Source organism: Ambystoma mexicanum, chromosome 7p (assembly GCF_040938575.1).
Source record: "Ambystoma mexicanum isolate Mex_15411 chromosome 7p, UKY_AmexF1_1, whole genome shotgun sequence".
In the NCBI taxonomy this organism is placed as follows: Eukaryota; Metazoa; Chordata; class Amphibia; order Caudata; family Ambystomatidae; genus Ambystoma; species Ambystoma mexicanum.
Window position 1 is genome coordinate 296815581 of NC_090939.1, and position 21756 is coordinate 296837336.

The 21756-nt window shown below is 43.1% G+C and overlaps 1 protein-coding gene across 2 annotated transcripts in view; it reads right to left on the reverse strand.

The window, feature by feature from the left end:
- USP16 (ubiquitin specific peptidase 16) overlaps nucleotides 1–21756 on the reverse strand; it is a 1134075-nt gene that overhangs the window by 833498 nt on the left and 278821 nt on the right. For both annotated transcript variants that reach the window (XM_069636367.1, XM_069636368.1), the window contains exon 9: nucleotides 6246–6333. In XM_069636367.1, coding sequence (XP_069492468.1) covers nucleotides 6246–6333 — 88 coding nt within the window. The remainder of the gene's footprint in view (nucleotides 1–6245; nucleotides 6334–21756) is intronic.

The window sequence follows — 21756 nt, forward strand, 5'->3', positions numbered from 1 at the left end:
ATTTTGACCCTGAATGCTTCCCACTCTTCGGTAGACAAATGTTTTGTGGGGCATTTCATTTTCGGAGACTCGTCTGACGACGAGGTGGAGGGAGACCTATGGCGTCGTTTCTTCGACTTTTTTGACGAAGACGACGAGCGATGAGAATCGCTGTGGGATCTAGATCGATGCCTTTCGCGTCGAGGAGATTTTTCCCCATGGGGTCTCGACTCGACGCTAGAGGCTTTTCAATCCTTCCGACCTACCTGTAGCTTTCCTCTCCTTTTTCGCAAGGCCTTCGCCGTCATTGCCTGACACTTCGAACAGGCCTCCATGTCGTGGCCTTCCCCGAGACACCACAAACACTCGCGGTGCGGGTCCGTGATCGACATTTTTGAGCCGCACGACTTGCATTTCTTAAAACCCGATCTCGGGGTCGTGGTCGGCGTCAATGACGAGGACATAATTACTTCTCGTTATATTATATTTCTTGACAGAACTCGAGGCGCGCCGAATGTCCGAAGCAACGTAACTGCGGAAAAACGGAACTGAGGCCAACAGGTGCCGCACGTGCTACTTATACACCCGATGACGTCGCCCTCGATGGAGGCCTTCAAGGGACCATCGACTCGACGACATCGACGCACGGCGCCCTCTGCCGAAAAAATTCCGATGAGCAGCCAAGCTGGATGGAATACATACATCTAAGATGAGGAATACGTTGGAGGACACAATCCACTCGAAATATGCTTATTTTGTTGTGTCCCTTATTCCCAATTGGGGTTTTTGCATTCATTTTTTTGCAAATATCGCTTGTGCCTAGTGAAAATGCTGTACCCTCTACTAACATAACCCTGACAACAGGTGGGACAACCATGTCAGGTGGACAGGGAGCAGTGAAAGCACGGTAAGGAGAGGTAAGCGCAGTGCTGACACAGACACAAGGGGAGTGGACCTATATCCCACTAACACTGCTAGAGTGTCTAATAAAATGCAGTACACACATGACCAAAGTAGGTAAGGAAACCCACAGGGAGAGCAGTTATGTCTGCTCACCAATCCCCTATGCCACAAGTGCCTACAGAATTTTTATAGCAACTGAAATACCAGCAGCAAGAGCCCCTTGCCTCGTGTACCTGTCCACATTTTTAGACAGCCCCCATCTGGTAAGTAAATACGGTGAGGGAGAACGACCAGGTTGAATGTTAGCCAGGCTAAAACGCTGAGAATTCGGAGCCCCCAACATACTGGCGATAGAAAGACCTGATGGCACACTGGCCACATCACCACAAGACATTAACTCGGAGTCCTAACATTCTATAGTTCCCTCTATTTGAAAGCTGATAGTGTCCTGATATCTGAGATTGACTCCTACTTGGAGAGCCTCCCTCTCTCTGTCCTTTCCATTGACACCAGCATCTCCCTTGAGAGGCAGTTCACTCCCGAAGAGCTCTCGGACGCCATTGAGTCCGTCATCTGGCAAAGCCCCGGGTCCAGATGGCCTCCCCATCGAATTCTATAAACAGTTTAAATCCCTTCTGGTCCCTCATCTGATGGCCCTGTGGGAGGAGGCATGTGAGGAAGGCATACTCCCTCCCTCACTCCGGGAGGCAGTGAGAACGGTCCTACTAAAACCTGGCAAACCCCCCCACACCGAAAGCGGCTCGTACAGGCCCCTTTAACTAATCAACTGTGATGTCAAAATCTACGCCAAATTATTAGCCCTACAGCTAGCCTCATTTATGCCTCACATCATTCACCCGGATCAAGCAGGATTTGTCCCTGGTCGATCCACCTCCCTCAACCTGTGAAGTCTATTTAACGTGATCAGTAGGATCAGTCCGAAGGTGCAGGCAGTGGCGGCCACCTTGGATATGCAGAAAGCATTTGACTCGGTATTGTGGGAATACCTTTGGCGAGCCCTGGAGAAATGCAAATTCGGACCCAACTTTCGACCCTGGGTTAAGCTGCTCTATTCAAGTCCATCGGCTGGGGTCCGCACAGAGGACAGGTGCTCCTCCCCTTTCCAAATAACCAGGGGAACGTGACAGGGCTGCCCCTTTTCCCCCCCGCTAATATTTGCTATAGTCATGGAACCCTTTGCTGACATGATGCATCAGTTACACGCTCATAGAGGCTTGCGAACAGCGGGCCAAGCCGACATTGTTTTCTTATATGCCGACGATGCCCTGCTCTACATCCGTTCCCCAGATACCAACCTTGCTCCGATTCTGAAGGATGTGGTCCGCTTTGGACACATCTGGGCTGAAGGTGAACTGCTCTAAATCTGTCCTCTTCCCGCTCACTGACTGCACGCATCCCCCTTCTGACCTTAGGGGGTTCACATGGTACCAATCCAAATTTACTTACCTCGGATGGTGGTGTCCTGTCGCTCTGAGATGTTGCGTGAGGACAACTACCAGAATTCCCTTACAAACCTGGCCATTAAAACCTCAAGCTGGGCTAGACTCCCTATCTCACTTGCAGGCCGAATAGGGATACTTAAAATGGTTGTGCTGCCCCAACTCCTCTATAGCTTCATTAACCTTCCCCTATGGCCAGGTGATGACTTCTTTCGGACGCTACTCCACACAATCAACCCCTTTTTGTGGCACACTGGTGCAGTCCGGCTTAAACTAGCGACACTGACCACCTCTATGGAGTACGGTGGATTTGGTGCCCCGGACTTCCTTAGGTACTGGTTGGTAGCACAACCCCAATTTGCTTCCCATTGGTTTAACACACAGACCCTCCCCCCTCATGTTAGGTTAGAGAGGCTGACAGATCGTGATATTCGCTCTCTCGTTCTCAAACCCGCGCCGTCTGACCCTGGGTCGGCAGATCTGGTTGCCAATACATCTCTTACCCTTTCCACAATCTGGAAATTACTAGATACACCCCACCCCTTCCACGGGGACCTGCCGCTCTGGAACTTCCTCCATGATGTCCCCGCACGTCCCTCAGTCTATCGTGTCCCGGTGGGCCGACGCAGGATTCGTGGCGCTCCGGGATGTTTATGTACAGGGTAACTTTCTTGAATGGTCGCATCTCCTACTTTCCCTGAGACAAAGACCATCAGCATGGCTGCCATACTCTTCTCTCTGGAAAAGAGAGAAACTAAATACCCCAACTTCCCTACAGTACCACCTGATTAACCCATCATTGCGAGCTGTGCTCTTTCGACTCCTCGAGAGGGAAAGTGTCCAGGCTGTATACCCTGCTGAAAACCAGAGCTGCCCCCTCATTCACTGCGCTGAAACGCAGGTGGGAGGAAGAACTTGGGGTGGAGGTAACTGACGAGCGCTGGTCCCTTATGTGTGCTTGCACCCATAATGTATCCTTCAACCCTCGATTCAAACTAATACAATTCAAAGTGTTGCACAGATAGCACCACACCCAGAGTAGGCTGCACCACATGTTCAGTGGGCTCTCCTCCAGCTGCCCTAGATGTGGCTCCGATCGGGCTACATATATCCATATGATTTGGTCCTGCCCAGGGCTGACAATTCTGGACCGAAATATGTTCCACATTGTCTATTATACTAGATCACACTATAGACCCATCGCCTTCACAATGCCTTTTCCATGACTTTCCTCAATTAGGGCACGATTTGAGGAAGCTAGCTGGCCTCTGCATGCTGTTAGCTGTACGCTGCATATTAATGAACTGGCTCCGACCTGGAGCATCCACGTATACACAGTGGCTCAAGGCAGTCACTTGGGCGTCAGATACTGAAGAGGCCTAGGGTACTCTGCAACATCCACACTCAAGGCCAAGGTATATCTGGCAGAGGTTCTGCAACTATATGTCTACTATGAACACGGACTCGGATGCTGAATCCTCCGTCCCGCCCTCCCCTCTCCTGTGGCCACCCCGTGAGCGGTGACTCTTCAACCCTCTATCTGTAATATCACCTGGTCCCTGGCTCATTAATGTGTGTGATATACCCACTATGTACCAGTATTGTATTCACTGTATATGATTGTATCTTGCTTTCATACCATGCGCGTTTCTTGTTTGCGTGTTGTCAAGCTAAATAAATAAAGGTTTAAAACAAAATCACTTCAGATGTCCCCTAAATCCTATGGCCTCCCAACTCCCAAAAAGCCTCAAGTACTGAGACGAGGAAGAAGGAGTTCATGTGGATTGAAGGAAACTCCAAGCTGAACATGTAGAATAGTTTTTGCAATGAAGCCAGAGTATGCGGGACATTTAAAAATGGCGTACTCATTCAAACCGGAGTCTGAGAAGAGAGAAGCAGAGCAAGAGAAGCAGGAAGCCGAACCGAGGGCAAAGGTACCAGCACAGGAACGGACTGTGCTGGAAAAGGTAGGCGCTACCAGACTGCCGCTAGCAAATATTACTTACCGGTGTGGCGGGAGCACAAAGGAGACACATCCGGCACTGTGGGAGAACAGCTGGGGAGCCTGCAGCAGCAGCAAAGCTACCAGGGTCGTGCCAAGAAGCAGCAGTTTTACTGACGGGTGAACAAAGAGCTGCTGGGAGAAGGTCTGGAGAGCAGGAAACTCCATCCCAGAGGAGCAGCTTTCACAGGTCGGGGATGCTACCAGACACCAGTGAGTCTGCCCAGAGATGTTGGGGACCCGTGGCATACCGACAGGCATGTGAGCCTGCAAGAACTTGAGTAGAATTCAAAGACAAAATTTGCACACATCCTCATGTATGAGAGGTCAATATGGTGAAAGTTGGAGCAAGTCAAGCAGATGAATGTTAATGAAGAAGTTTAAAGACAGAACTTGAGCAAGTCTCCATATACGAGATATCAATGTGCGGAAAGTTGAAACAAGTAGTGTCTCAGGCCAATGAAGCATAGACAGTGAAGGAATAAAACAAAGACTATGCTATAGAAAGACATTGAGAGCATTAAAATAAGTCCTGTTGAAAGAAACACATCAGGCAGTGAGTCTTTGGGGTGGGGGCGGAAGATACCTGGAAGAGCTGCAAGATCCCAGAAGGGGATTCCTGGCAGGGTAGAACACCAGGCAATACACTTTAAATATACAGAAAAATACGATATTGTGAAAAGATACCTGGCAGGAAAGTAAATCAGGGGATCTAAGTACCAAACACAAGGAAGCACTGACAGTCAAGGCAAGCAAAAGTTGAATAGGCCTGTTTACACTGTAGGAAAATACCTGGCAGGAGAGCTTACCAGGCGATGTGATGAACCCTCTGGTTGCACAGAAACGTCCTGTAGCAGGTCTGAGGAACCAAAGAAGCAGTTGTGTGAAAGAGACAGGATTGCCATCCATAAGGAGTTGTGAAGAGACATTTCTGCCATTCTTAAGGAACTATTGTTTGGAAAAGACACTCACGCCATCCCACCCAAGATAAACCAGGGGAAGGGAATCCCCCTCTGGATCCAGGGACTTCTCCTTGGAAGAGACTATTTGTGTTGGATGTATCGACTTGTTTCAATTTTGAACACTTTTTGTCAAATCCGAATGAGACATTTTCCTTACACTTTTAGTTCATTTCTAGTGTGAGGGTCAGATTAAATATGTTTTGGACACGAGGACAGTGTATATAATTTTAATGAGACACAGACTCATCCTTAGTTTTAGTTTCCTAGGTAGGGAAACTCTTTAGGATAGGGACAGCAAGGCCTTTATCCAACCCTTTTATTTTAATATAATGTGAAATGTTGAAAACATTACAACTTTGTGTCCACCTCTCATTTCTGACCCCTCACACTGTTTTATGTAATCTCTTGGGCTGCCTATTTGGACCAACTATGCCTACCCACCACTGTTCTGCCCACCCCCAAGTGATGCCAAAAATCCCCTACAACATCTACACAATAAAGAGAATTTAGACTTTCTGAAGGATTAATGACCAAAGTCAAAAATGCCCAAAACAAACAGTGAAAGGAAATGAGAAAAATGCACATGAAAGAAAATGCATAAACAAAACGAACTAGCAACATTATAATAGATCCTGTGAAAACAGATTTGCAAGACGTTGAAATAGGTACATTTAATGACCAGGATGAAAAACGAACTAGTGCAGAAAAACCATGGCACATGCATACGATGCGTTAGCACACTTGTTTTGGTGCGCAAAACAATTATACATAGCTGGGAAATCCGATTGTTCATAGTACATCAATAAAAAAGTATATTGTTTAGAAAACTATATGCAACTATATGCATAAAGGAAAAAAAAATGTGCGAGCAAGAAAATCTCAGAATGCCAGCAAAATATTGAATTAAAGACAATCAACTTTATCACAGTTTTACATTACCTGGATTTCCTCTGCTCTCATTCCATCTAGCAAATAACGTAGTAATTCTTGACTATCTTGCTGCTGATATCCTCGAAATCGTATTGCTCTTTAAATATAAATGCATGATGTTTAATATCTCCATGTTTCAAACTACTTAGTAAAGCTTTATATTAACATTGTTTTTTAGTCTACGACATCCTTCAAATTGCCTAATTAAACTTCATATAAACCGATTATGAAAATGCAGTTCATTTAAATGTATTTATTGTTATGCTTATAGCTCAAAGCGCTTTAACATAACATTCATAAAGAACATATGTAATACATATTAGATTCTCAAAAAAATACTTACATTAAATCAAGTAATCAAATACGATCATTAAATAGAGCCAGATAACAAATACTAACTAACACTTGATAAAAAAAATTCACCAATTACAGTACATTCATTACATCACAACGAATGACATGTTAACATAATTTCACTTACATAGTCAAGAATGGATTCCACGACCTACTACCCATGTTGTCACGTTTCGGGCAGCAATAGATATAACCTACTGTTATACAATCAGGACATTATTTCCAACTTTAACCAGCCTTAGGATGGCCTTCCAGATGTTAAACAAAGCTATGTGCATAGATGTATGCCCAAAGTTCAGGCAATACTTCCAGGAGGAGTCACTCCTGATGTTATTATAATCGGTCACAAAAGGGCCCAGCCTCTTTATGTACAGGGATCCATGATCTCTACATTCAGTCAAAACATGCTGAGCAGTCATCTAGTTTTCCCATAACTCCACATGATCGACACATTCTCCTCTCTTTAGGGATGCCCCGCTTTGGGGCAATGACAGTCAGTAATGGCCATCTGCCAATGCGGAACAAAAGTATAAAAAACCTATGCAGCTGTATAGAGGGGACAATTTGATGCAGCCTTGGGCAGGCTTGGGATTATGGACCAGTCAGTTAATAATGGGACGATAACAACTTTGTGTGGCAAGATGGTTACAGTTGGCACACCAATACCATTGTGTTAACTTACTATTGGATTTCTTGGTCAGTTCTTGCAGACTATCCTCCCAATGCACGCTCCATCCCATAGTGTCAAAATACGTCATACTCAGGGATACCATAGAGTCAGACTACTTGCTAGGAGTTAGTTCACCCAATAGGGCAAGAAGCAGGCCGATAGGGAGCTTACATGCTTTTAGGAGTAATGCATTTCTTTTTTTCAGAGCCATAGAGGACAGGGACATAAGACTGAGCTCCAGGTGAATAATTTGGACCGGGACCCCAGGGACGAGACCAAGCATTTTCCTCCAAAATCTGCCCTCTAAAATATCGAGCCAAGAGAAATCCTTCATACTGATAGCGTCTAATCCATAGAATACTGATATGAAAAAACATTGTTTATATAAGGTAAGCATCCCATGATAAACCTGATGCCGCCGTCACACACACCTGTACATAATTTTCCAGCTTGGTTATTGCTTTACTTTTCCTAGCCTTTACCAGTTCTACATAATCTGTTTTAGTAGAGAATTCGACACCCAAGTATTTACAACTGGAGACTGTAATATTTCCATCAATAGCCAGAACAGGAATCTTGGCGCACCTATGTGAGAAATACATGACTGTAGTTTTCTCATAATTCAATATTAGGTCGTGGTCATTGGCAAAGCTTTGTAGTGCTTCCATTTATCTCTCGAGTCCCGCAAAGGTATGGTCAAACAGGATCAGGTCATCTGCATAGGAAAGGCAGTGGACCTTACACCGCAGTATCTATGGCAGGCAATTATGTATTTTCTTCAAGTACGCCGGGAGGTTCGGCCAAAAACATGTTAAATAATAAGGCGCAAGCCAGCACCCCTGTTTTACCCCAAGGTTGGTGCTAATTGGTGCCAATATCGTACCCCTACTGTCCAGCCTAACTAGCACTGAACGGTTCTCGTGCAATCCCATAGTAGCCAATAACAGATCCTGAGGGCAGCCCAGTCGATTCATTTTGGCCCATAGCTTACTCCCATTTACTGTATCAAATTCTGCCCGGAAGTCTATCATGATGACATATAGGCCAGGTTAATCCTTAGTTTTAGTCTTTCTGGCAAGGTAGTCAAGTAATCACAGGCAGTGGGAAGTTCCTGAGCCTCCTCGGAAAGCCATTTGATACTTGCTTAATAAGCATATGGACTCCACTGAGTCAGTCAATTTGTCAAGTATTAGCGAAGCGAACATTTTTCCTGTGGAATCTAATATGGCAAGGCAAGGAGTCGAAAATTCTTAGGGCATGTTCTAGACCCCTTCTTGTAAATGGGTACAAGAATAGAACGACCCCATCATTCAGGGATCATGCCCTCCTCAGATACCTTCCTAAACAGAAGGTAAGCTCTACCCAGTATTACATATTTTTATTATTGCATTGGGGCCGGGGCTCTAGAATCTTTTAATGCAGTAATTTTTTGCATGATCTCGTCAGACAGAACCTTGCCCCAGGCCATAATAAATTTCACATAGGAAAGTTCATAAAAGGCCTCACAAACGTGGCTAATCCACTCCAGCTCACCAATAGCACAAATTTCACGAGTAGTAGTTTGAGTTAAAAGTGTTCAGCAGTACCCAAAATTTTCGAGAATCCTTGGTCTTAGCTACACTTACTAGATACTGCCACTGCCATCCTTGGTAGGATACCCACTTGTTAGGAGTATTAAGAAGGCTGTTACTTTCTTCTCCTATCAGTCCAGCAGATCCTACTACCCCCACACGGTCACTTTCTAGTTCCCCAACACACCCTAAATACTGATCCTCTATCGCACCCTGGACCCTCCGGGTAAGAATCGCATGATCGCTATGTAGTGTTTCCTTTATTTCCAATTTCCTAATCAATGGAAGGGCCACAGAGTTACTGAAAAAATTGGCTAGAGTTGAACGTTTGTTCCCGGATTTCCAGGTGCTTTTCCCGGGGACATCACCCACTGTCCTTCCATTCAGTAAGTAAGTAACAATCCCATTCTAGTAGAGTATCAACCCAGCCATCACCCAGGACCTACTGCTTACATGATCAGTTTTCTGTATTTCGCCAAGACACAGACATGAAGCGTTAAAATTGTCTCCAATATAGATCTGATCATATTCGTTGGCATTCTTAATGTCACAGATCACACTCAGTACCAAATCAGTAATATCAGTTTTAGTTGAGCCCAGAGGATCGTATACATTGTTAATATTTATACCACTGCTGGTATTCTTTGTGCTCACTCTGACGGCTAATACATAGGGTTGTTCAATGCTAGTCATAATTCTTAATGAATTTAAGTGATGTTTCACACCTATAATGAGAACCCCATATGGGTGACCTCTGGGTCATTTATTAGCCAGTATTTGAAAGATTTGATATGAATGAAGATATCTGTGAGCAGACAAGCTTCCTGAAGCAGGAAGACATTCTGTGTAATCAAATCGAGCAATCCCCCATGCTCAAACAGATGGGTAATTCCTGGCATGGCCAACTCTCAATTGCCACCTGGTTGCGTAGCATCATTGTTAAGCATGAGTCAGTTCAGAATCCCCAGGATAATAGTTTACAATGTACTATTCACTCTTGCTCCCATACCCATAGTACCTATAGTTTTTATTTTGTCCTTTATAGAGTTCAGGTCAATACTTTGGACGGGGGAATAGTGCAAGTCTCTTCTGAAACATCCACCTCATATCCGAGGTCAGCATATCGGCTTTTATGTGATTTTATCAGCTGTGCTGTCTCACCAGTGCAACAATGAATTCTACTAAACTGGTACCTGAGGTCTAAATCTCCACAGTCTAAAATCCTTGGAGGCAGGATTTTCCTAGTCATAGATAAGAAATCGGTTCGATTAATATGGGGATTACACCTAGGTTTACCCTGCACTTCATTCTTAATGGTAATCTTAGGAGGGGGAAGGGGAAGAAGAGGAGGGGACTCCTTCAACTCTGCCTCTAAGGTAGCATCAGAGATGAGTTCAAAACCTTGTTGTCTATCAGAAGGCATAGTAGCTGCTGCCTAGGGCCCCTTAGGCTGCTGTCGAGGTCTAGGATTAATAGCAGTGTTCTTCAGTGGTGTAGGCAAAACCACATTCACTTCCTGACTTTGCTCGAGGTCAGCCGAAGAGGCTTGGCCTCAGTCTTTCAGAACCCAGATTGTCAACATTCGTTTGGACTTAGAAGCCTTTTTTCTTTTACCGTTAGATTTTCTGCTATTGTTGCACCACCGGACATCTTGCAAGATAGTTTTACCTACGGAGCGATTAGCAGCCAGAGAGCCCCCATTTATTAGGGAAGTATTCATTAGGCGTGCATTTTTAAGTGCAGGAAGCGTACTGTTGTGCTGAGGACGCTGTCCGAGGTGACCGTCTCCCTGCTTCCCTGCTTCTATACTGCCAGTCCTGTAAGGACAAGAGGGAGAGCTGCGGTCTTTCCAAGGCGAAACGCCTGCTTTTGGACACAGACTTCAAGACCCAAAGTAAATACTCTGACTTTTTTTAACGCAATCTATTTGGTCTTCCTGACACGAGCTGGGAGTGGGCTGGTACTGGGCTTCCTGTGTGGGCTGGGCTTTCCTTGAGTGGTCTGGGTATGAGGTCATACTATTGTGTAAACATTAACGCAAAGCGAACATGCTATACGCTAATAACCAAGTTTCTTATTTGCAGATCGTTGGCGTGGATTGACCCCGCTCCCAACCTCCCAGGATTCCTACTAACACGTGTGTTCGTGCATTTGTAAGTGCAGGAAGTCTACTGTTTGGCTGAGAGGGTGAGCAGGGACTCCCCCTTTATTTCCTGATTGACCTCATTTCTGAGAAATTTTGTTTAAAACCCCTTTATTATTTGTTGCATATTGATTTTTATAATTTTTGAAAACCACTCACTGCTTCCATACTGCCTCTAACTTTTTAGTAAAATGGCCAGTGGCTTATGCAGCGGACGCTGCATTGAATCTGTCCCGCTGGGAATTACATGTACTATTATTGACTCGATGGTCTGTTCAGGCAATACCTCTTATGTCGATCCCCTGTGTCTAGAGGTACCTATGATTAAAGCTAACAACCACCCTCCTGTGGCACTACCAGTTCACATGGCACACGTGTATGTTCCCTGGAATAGCGACAGGGTCGGGCCTTATCTCAATCTAGCACCTGAGCCTGTACCTTCGCAGGGGGAAAACGTATTGTTCATAAACGAACCTGAGCATATTGACCAAAAACCACAATCAAAATCATTAACAGCATGTCCCTTTATGAATGACTCCTTTCAATCAGGGCTTGAGACTATGGCAAACCTAGATAGGCAGGTTTGCCGCTCTACAGGTATGTTAACACCCCCTAATAGCACAGGCCCATGATACCCTCTACTACTGGCCCTCCTTCGCCTTGCTGCCAATCACTATCTTGCAACAAAGTGAAGAGTTGCTCAATGAATGTTGACATTTAAAAAAAAAAAAATTCCTCAACAACTTATCTATTCACCAGAATCAAGTAAGCCCTTGATGAATTAAAGTCCGCACAAGTCCTTCTCAAAGAACCTATCCACTGATATTCTTAAATGGTCCCAACCCCCCACTTTTCCTGTGATAATTAGGATTCTCGAACTTCTCGATAAAGGGACATGATCTATCACACCTTGAACTAAGAGAAATCAAGTATTCTATGAAGCAAATCTTATTGAAAATTGATAAGAATAGAAGGATTTATATTAGGATGGTAATCACTTATGATACCAAAGCTGATGCTGCTTAAAGAACCTACTATTCTACAAACATTGGTGCTTTGTGAAAAAAGTACACAAAGTGCTTCTGAGGAGCAGCAAAGTAACACTGTTCCATCTCTCTCCATCAATGATATAGAACCCATTTCTAAAGACACTAGAACTTGCTCATGTTGTATTAATGATGAATTAAAGGCCCCAAGGCTCACTACAGAGGAACTAAAACATCCCTCGTCATTTCGAATACTTCGGCCACTATTGAAATGGATCATCCAGACAGTCCATCTGTGCTTCTAAATGCTACGAATCAGATGGAACAAAATCAGACTTTGAATGACGATAGTCAGGGATCAGCTGGCTTTATGTCTCATCGCAGAAAAAATGCATTTACGTGCACTTAAACGGACAGCCAAACGACAAAAGGAAGCTTTACTTTTGCCAAAAAAGAGAAGCGCAACGATGCTAATAAAGCTGATACTGACAACCTTAAAAGAGTGAATGACTCTCCCAAGGGCCAAACATCCAGAATTACTGAAGAGGAGCTCGTAGATGTAGTCCAACTTTCAATTGAGAGTCAACCACTCTTACTGCTCCCTACTATTAAACAGACTGACTATTCCTCACTACCTCAGAGCTCGAATAAAAAGATCCTTCCTATCCCTCAAACCCAGAATGTTGTGTTGCCTAACTCTCCATCTACTAAGGGACTTAAAGGTCCACTCTTGAATCTATAAAGGCAATTGCTGTTCTGCCCACATCAATGGGGAAATTACCAAAAGAAAATCTAAAAGCATACTTCCCAATCAGTGGAAGGAGTGTACTACAGCTGCATCGACATCTCTGGTCAGGGTACCATCTGACACGTCTACTTTAACTGGAATCTTACAACATCAAGACATGCTTAAGAGGAAATCCTCCCTCGAAGCATGTTAAGACACTCAACATACTTGTAAACGCCATAACCCCTTCCAACAAAGAAAATGTTCTCATAGTTTTTTATTTATTTATTTATTTAAGTTTTTATTAATTTTATTAAAACCAAACAACAATACAAACCAAACATGCAGTGCATATATCGACAATTCAATTGTTCATTCCTTAATTTTGGCCACTGCTCCTCCCGCCCCACCCCCCTTATGAGCCAATTTATTTCACACCTTCTGTATCTGCCGCTCGTGGCGGGGTCTCGTTGCTTGTGGATCCTGTCAGGTCTTGTATTGTTCCAAACAATTCCACTATTAATGATCTCCATGCCATCAAGGTTCCTGCCCCCCCCCCCCACGTTGCTTGCTCCTTGCCATACCATCGTTTCTACCTCCGCCCGTTTCCACCACACCTCCACCCATGGCCTGTGGCATGTCTTCCATCCCATGGCAATTCTTCGTTTTGCAAGCACATATGCTAGATCATTCAATTTACCAACATGCTTAAGTTTCTTTGATCTGGGAAATGCCCTACCCCCCCCAAGCAAGCAGGCCCAGGCTGTGTCTATTATGATTGTGACCCCCTTTTCCACTAGTTTCTGCACCACTTCACCCCAGAAGCGCTCAATTACTGGGCATGACCAAAACATGTGTATCATGTCGGCATTTTCTTCATCACATTTGGGGCATGCTTGTCCAGCATTTTTCAAACCTGGATATCCTCAAAGGTGTCATGTATGCTCTGTTCGTTATGCACGAGATTGAATCTGTTTTAGTCTCGCATTCCTTGACACCTTCTTGTGGTACCCCAGGGCACGTTCCCACATCCTATCCTCTATCGGGGCTCCTACTTCCGCCTCCCAGTCTAATCGCAATTGCGTTAAATCCTTCCCCACTTTAGACATCACCATCTCGTACAGTCTAGAAATCTCTTGCCCCCCTTCCAATATATCATATATTGCCTCTATGACAAGATCTGGTTCTTCTGCCAGTACTGTTTCAGGCCATGTTTCCAGGATTCTCTGCACCATTCTGTGATATGTGATGTGTGATGTACTGGCCCGTGTGCAGTCCCGCTTCCTCCCCCAGCACTTCAAAATCTGTAATGATCCCCTCTTGCCAGATGTCCCCTAACGTTACCAACCCCACCGATTCCCAGTGGTTCCTGATTATCATCCTCAGCTGCTTGTCTACACCCCTGCTAATGCAACCAGTGGGCCAAGTACGACACAAGTACCGTTTGCTGGGTTTGCCTCAAGCTCTGCTCAAAATTCGCCTGGTGGACGTCTGAGGCTGTGACTCTGCTGTATTGCCTGACCTTGCAGGAAGAAGGTGAATTAGCATGAGTAATCTCTTGTAACATTGAGCCACAATTAGTGCACTAGACGCTATTAAAGGGCGCACTTCTGAGTAGGGTTGGTTTAGGACTATTGCACTGTGGGTACTACCACACGAGTGTGCCCAACTTCCCACTGTCAATCGAAATTAAATTTACAGTGTGTGCCCTACGTCCCACGGAGATTTGTGTAAAACACATTCTATTGTGCTTGTGAAAGTAAAGTTACGTGACTTGTCATCACGTCAAAAGTAAACCAACCATTTCTCTATTTTTCATTTAAGGTACTACTTCCGGGCTGAAATCCCGCCCCTTCCTTGGGTAACGCCTCTTCCTGGGTCATTAAATCCCTACCTGCCAGCGCACGCCAAGTACGACACAAGTACTGTTTGCTGTTCGCGGCACGTGGCAGGTGGTAGGTCCCCCTATATTTTTTTTTCACTCAAATTAAGTTATGATTAACTGGCTTATGGTGTGGGCACTTACAATCTAGACTTAGCTCACGTACCTACAGAAGTTTCATGGGAACAGCCTTGGAGTAAAGGGGACTAGTGAGTTCACTGTACTAACTGTGGGTGTGCACGAGACTGAATCTGTTTTAGTCTCGCATTCCTTGACACCTTCTTGTGGTACCCCAGGGCACGTTCCCACATCCTATCCTCTATCGGGCTCTTAGTTTGAGAGTAGCCACCAACTTAGTTTGACTAACACCTGGCTGCTATTAGTACGATCGGTTTCCTTGAATATAGGATGAGAGTCTAGAGTTAAGTAAACATATGCGATCGTACTGTTAATAATCGAAAAACACAATTATGGACAACATGCAATCACGGCTCCGAAGTGGTCTTATGGAGACTAAACCAATTTCAGAAAAACTAAATATTCATGCCACAATGGCTAAATTAAATCAAATGTACGGGACCGCCAAGGATCGCCCTAATAACCATGCATATACTTCAAAGGGGCTTCGAAATGGTTTAGAACAGCACTCCATAGCTTCAAACACAAGGAGAAGCTTCTTAAGTGTCCCTGATCCTGAGATTAATCACGACCTAGGACCCATTGAAGATGTCAACATAGGTCCACCATCTGACATCTCGATATTAGCACCGGCAGTACTAATGGAATTAGAAAAACGTATAATTCTATCGGATGGACCCTCAACGCCAGTCACAGAGCGTCCTATTGGCAAACACAAAGTCCATATTCATTGTGATGCGCCATCTACATTACCACCACAAATCCTTGCACCCTACATTGAATTACAAAATTCACCCAGTAAACATGCAACACTTCACTCATATAATGAAGATTCTGCCCAAACTAAAGAGGCGGTTGTATGCTCATCACCTGAACCTCAACACTTTATCCAACCAAACCTGAATAATGATGAGAATAATTCGAACTTTCACTCAAAACCTAACCCCGAAGTTGAGGATCTATTCATTTTTGAATCATCACACCCTGTTATGACAAGAATACTTAATTTGCTTAATAAAGGGCATGAATATACTCATTATGAACTCGGATTTAAAAACATCATTACTTGACATTTCCACAAAAGGTATATTTTTGCTGATGACTACAAAAAGCAAAAAGGTTGTCATTCTCCAAATATCCCCATCATGATTATGCATTTCGATAGCATCACAAACAGTCAACAAATTGAGATTCAGGCGACACCTAAAAAAAGGTGAGTGGTCCAATTATGAATTTCCCACGACGTTTGCGCAGACAGTTAACATGCAAAGAAACATGGAATCTACGGAAATATATACGCACGCTCAGCTATGTCAAATGGTAGCTGACCATGCCGAGAAAATTGACCAATTACTATTCTTCAATAAGGTAAATAGTTTGGAAACTTCAATAAAAAATTCAAACCAAGAGGTCTTATCAACGCCGGATATCCCATCTGAATTGATTAAAATGATAAATGAAGAGAAGTCGAGGGAAGTAGTAGTATTGGACCCTCCACAAAAGGAGTCGTCCTCCGACCACGGAGGACAAACAATTTGTGTCTCGTAAACAAAAAAGATTGCAAACACGTGCAATGAATAGACTTAATTTATGTAATGCAAAATGACTGGAAATACAGGAAAGAAATCAACAACAAAAAAACAATTCAAAAGCAACCTCTCAAAACTGACCCAAAAGTCAAGGCAGTGGTAACACCAACCGGCTCAACAGCAAACACCTTGCCTCAGCAGTTAAACTCCGATTTGGGGATTAACGTTGAGGAGCTTACTCTTGAAAGTCGTTTAGCCCTACAACTGCAATCGAACTTGGCTAAGGGCTAAGGAAAAAAAACATGTCTCACAGATAGAAAAATCCATTACGGATAAACAAAAAGAATTTTCTGCGTCACTATCCTCTACCCAACAATCCTTGCTCTCAGCTTTTTACAAACCAATTCCAAAAAAAAAAAAACTACGGAACGATCGACATTGGATCAGGAACCTCTAGTGGCGACTGATAGTGCGTCAATGAAATCTCAAGAGGCAATCCACTTAAATCATTCAAGTCTACTATCAGAAGGCAATACTAATACTCAGGACATCTATGAACAACGACAACTCTCCACAAAAAGTCCCCCAAGCCCACTCGGTGAAGGAGAATTTAATACACACGGGGGAAGATGTTCGCCCCTCAAATGAAAAAAAACAGTTGATACAAGGAGAGGGGGCCAAGCACAACTTGGAATATGAACCAACTTCTAAAAAACCATATCAAAGGGCTGATTCTATGGATCAATCCATGCTTGATCTTACTACATCGAGTATTTTGGGTTGGATTAGTTCAACAGAAATAAACGGAGATCAAGATCTAAACAGAGAATTTATGCTGCAGACCTTTACAAAGATTCCAGCCCTAAGAACTCTGGTATCCAGTGACATTACTTGGATCACATTACCCTCAGTAAAAAATTACAGGATGGTATTTGAATTGCAATCTCTAATCATTGCAGAATTAATCTGGAATCATAGAAGGGAACTAAAAACATTAGGATTATCTATTACCCACCTCCAGACGATATAAAAAGCAAAAATGTTTAATGAAACTCTACCGCCTATTTTAATGAACATAATCAAACTTACCTTCCAGTCTGCAAGTGTCGGAAACCGCAGTATTGACACAGTTGGTTGCAATTTCTGCCGTTTCCAAAGACTGGTCTTGGTTATCAGCTCTAATAGGGGCACACAAGGACTCAGCAAAACATGAACAATCGTAGTAGCAAAGTGCTCCTACGAGTAATGTCCTGGAACTCATGCGGAGTACAAAATTTGAAAAGGTGGGCAGAGAAATATGCCCATCAGGAAATTGTGAATATAGTTTTATGCCAAGAAACAATTGCTGTTAAGCAAATCCAAATTAGCGGCTTTGCTGCGTATTCCACCCTTGCAACACGAATGTCGAAAGGTAGACCTTCAGGTGGAATCATCATCTTGATAAACAGAGCGCTTATTTACTCATTGATAATGACCCGGTCCACGCATTCTTATATGGCGATTCTAATAGAACAAGGAACGGCCAAGACGAATAGCATTCTAATACTGTCATTGTACTATAATCCTCTAAAAACAGCAATAACAAACCTGTTTACCGATCTTGATGCGTTGCTTGATGAGATTCTCACCAAGTGGCTCAATGTAAAAATAATCCTAGGAGGTGATTTTAACTCCAATTGCCTCCAAGACTGTGGTACTGTAATAAAAACCTCACCTCAAAACCAATTATTGCTGAACAGGAAAAGAGGTTTACTCTTTTTGCAATGCTTTCCTTCCATTTACTACAACTGAGAATGTTTACACATGGTCGCGTAACAGAAAATCATGTATCGATTATATTGCGGTATCAGTGGAGTTATCGTCAAGTTGCACAGGAGTAGAAACCGCGATGATTGAACTAAGTGACCATTGCATCCTATACACAGAAATGCAACTAACTATTCCCAAACTGATTCAAGTCCCACTAAGTATATTTACCATGGAAGATCGTCCAGGTGCGTCAATTAGATGGAACTCGAAAACTTGCAGAACATTGAACGCAAACATTAAAATGCTGGCACTAAAATGCATAAAACTCAGTAATAGCACCAGCAAAGGGGCGGCAAAATACTACAAATTTCGACCACCATTTCAATAGCACTTACATACCTGGTTTGGCTTAAATAAAATGAACCAGTGCAGCCTTTAGCTGTGGATTTACTGGCTGTGAGAATCAATATGCTAAAAAAACAAAAAAATTGGGAGATTGGGCATCTATCCAAAATCAGTTTATCTGATGAATATCAAACTATAAAAAAGAAAATCATGAACAAGTATCATAATAACAAAAACATTTTGAATGTATCTTCATCAGTCAACAAATCAAAAAATGATAGCATCACTGTGCACCAATGACAAGCGATTTACCTTGGCTATGATCAGGGGAAATGAACAATCAAGAATTAACAATCAATCCTCTATTAGCGCAGAAACATGGACGCTATTTTACAAGAATAAATTTGCTTCATCGGATCGATTTCAGGATTTACCATCTAAATTCACAGACCACTCAGAGCATTTTAAGGGTTGGTCAATAGATAATATTGTATGGGCCTTAGGTAAGTTAAACAACTCAAGAGCCCCTGGACCAGAATGTATTCTGCCATGTGCACTTAAGGAAAATATGCAACTTTGTGCACCAGTGCTTAAAACACAATTTGATGAAGTTATTAGGGCATCTTGTGTCCCGTGCTCATGGCTGCAGTCTGTCATTGTGCCCATACACAAGAAAGGTCTTAGGACCAATCCTACCAATTTTTGGCCCATTGCACTAATTGATGCAAGCGCAAAGACGTTTGCTATTCTTCTACTTCAGTGTCTAAAACAGTCTATAAACCAGCTTGCTATCTTATCACCCTTCCAGATTGGCTTCTGTGCTCGAATGGGAACTGCGTTCATTGCAACTGTCTTAGCACATTTAATAGCGCATTCAAAAACTCCAAATTCGGGTTCTCTTTATATGGCATCTGTCGATTTATCCGCAGCATTCGATTGCGTAATTAGGAATTTACTGTGGGAACAACTTGATGCAAAAGGGATCCCACAGACCTTAATTGCAATGCTGGCCAAACTATATCAAGGCACTTCATACTTGGTCCGTCTTAACAGTACGGGATCAACAACTACTCCTATTCCAACTGAGGTGCGTGTTAAACAGGGCTGCAACTTAGCGTCTACCCTGTTTAACCTCTACCTCACAGACATTGAACAAATATGGAAAAACAAGATCTCGTACCCTGCAAGGTTGGGACACCTCCGCATTCAATGGATCGCATTTGCGGACGATGTCCTAATATTTGACCGTACACCATATGGGCTTCAAAATAAGCTTGTAATATTCTCAGAATACCTGTTTAAACACAACTTAACATGCAATGTTGAGAAATCCAGCATATTTATCTTGAAAAACATGAAAAAGAACACCTCCATAATGAAATGGTCTAAAAACTCCATCCCTATGCCCATAAACCTAAACATGAGATATTTGGGATATGATGTCAGATTCATGTTCAAGAAGAAACTGGTTACTAATCTTAAATGCGAAAAAATCTGTCTTGGTGACTCCGATGCGGATAATATTTATGAAATATTGCAAATTTTCGATGACTCCACTCTTTCAATTTTACTTGCTGAAAGTGGAAGCCATCTTACTATATAGGCTTGACCTATGTTTGTGCAATATTGATGCAATTTTAGACCAAATCCAAGGATACCTATGGAAATCTACATTGAGACTACCAAACTCCTTACCAAATTGCATTTTACGTCAGGAGCTGGGTATATCAGCTTTGTCAGCTAGGTTTCACTGGCGACAATTGACAAATTATGGAAAGATGTTATTTCCACCTGCGCAATCGCTATACGAGGAATTCTTAATGATTAAGAATCAAATGCCGGCTTCGATGGTCTCCTTTTCCAATCTTATGATCGACAAACTCAACGAATGTGGCCTCAAACCTATAGACCTTGAATCTTGTGCTGGTCATGTAAAGAAACGATTATATGAACATGACTGGTTAATTACTGTAAACGAGATACATTCAAAGAAACAATACCTTCAAGCGGCAAAATTTGCTTCTTAAAGAATTCCTCGTAGAGCATACCTGCTTAAATTTCCCTCCAGCCCATATCGTAATCTATATTTGAGATTTAAGCTCAATCAACTGCACACCTTTGAAAAAACTATTACTTGGAACAAGCAAGCATTAATGAATCATATTCCGTGGTGTAGATTTTGTGATGGTAATTGCTCTATAGAAAATCTAAAACATCTAACCATGTATTGTAGCAAATTTGAAGCCTTGAGATATGCTCTTATTGGTCCTAATGTGCTGGGCATGACTCTAGAATCCAGAGAATGGTGTTGGAGCACATTTATGTGGGGTTATTCATTTAAAACGATTGTTTTATTGTGCAGATTTCTTGAGAAAATGGTTGTTGAATTGGAGAAGAAAGAATCACATTCCATATGAAACAACCAGGCTCCAAAATTGATAGAATGAAAAACTGTATAAGGTTTTTAAGCATATATTAATTGTTGTAAATTGGATTCTGAATGTAATTATTTAGTATGTTACGCAAAATGATTTATGAACTATGATGAAGAATTTTTTGTAACTGTTGTAACAAAAAGTTTGTTAATCAAACACAACTTTTAAATAAAAAATAAAAAAATGCAACCAGTGGTATCTGCGAGGAACATGGGAATGGACTCTCCATCATCCTGCCTCCCAGCGCCACATCTCTCACCCAAGCATCATCATCCTAAGGCGCTCTCTCATCTCTGCCTTGGGCAGCCAACTCATCTCTCAAATGAAATGGAGCGCAATTCTGCCCAAACAACCTAAATTCGGGGGTCACTTCGTCTGAGAGCGATTTAGCCACATATTGCAGCTGGCTCGGCACATAATAGACCTCATAATTAGGCAGTTTGATACCCCCTTTTTCATGAAAGTTCTGCAGCTTCCATAGCGCCACTCTATTTTGGGTGCCGTGCCACAGGAAATCCCTACACATACTGTTCAATTTAGCAAAAAACCTCTTTGGTATCATGTATGGGATATTCCCAAAATAGTGCAGGAGCCTAGGCAGGACCACCATCTTCAGCATTGCACCTCGTCCCATCATTGCTAGGGGCAACTTCACCCAAAAATTCATACACTTCTCAATGTTCACAATAGCTACCTCGGTGTTGTCTATGTTCCTCTTCTACCGTGTGGTACACGTTTATCCCAAGGTACCGGAAAGAACTAACCGCCCATGGTATTTTTAACACCGGTAACCGGCTCACCGGGGTTCCCTTATAGCTGCCCAACGGAAAGATACTGGATTTCTGAGGATTTACCGCTATACCAGACAGCCCCGCATATCTCTCCATCACCTCCAGATGTACTGAAGATTTTCCTCCGGGTGCTTCAAGTACAGCAACAAATCATCCGCATATAAGGAGATCAAGTGCCGTTCCCCTCCCACCTCGATACC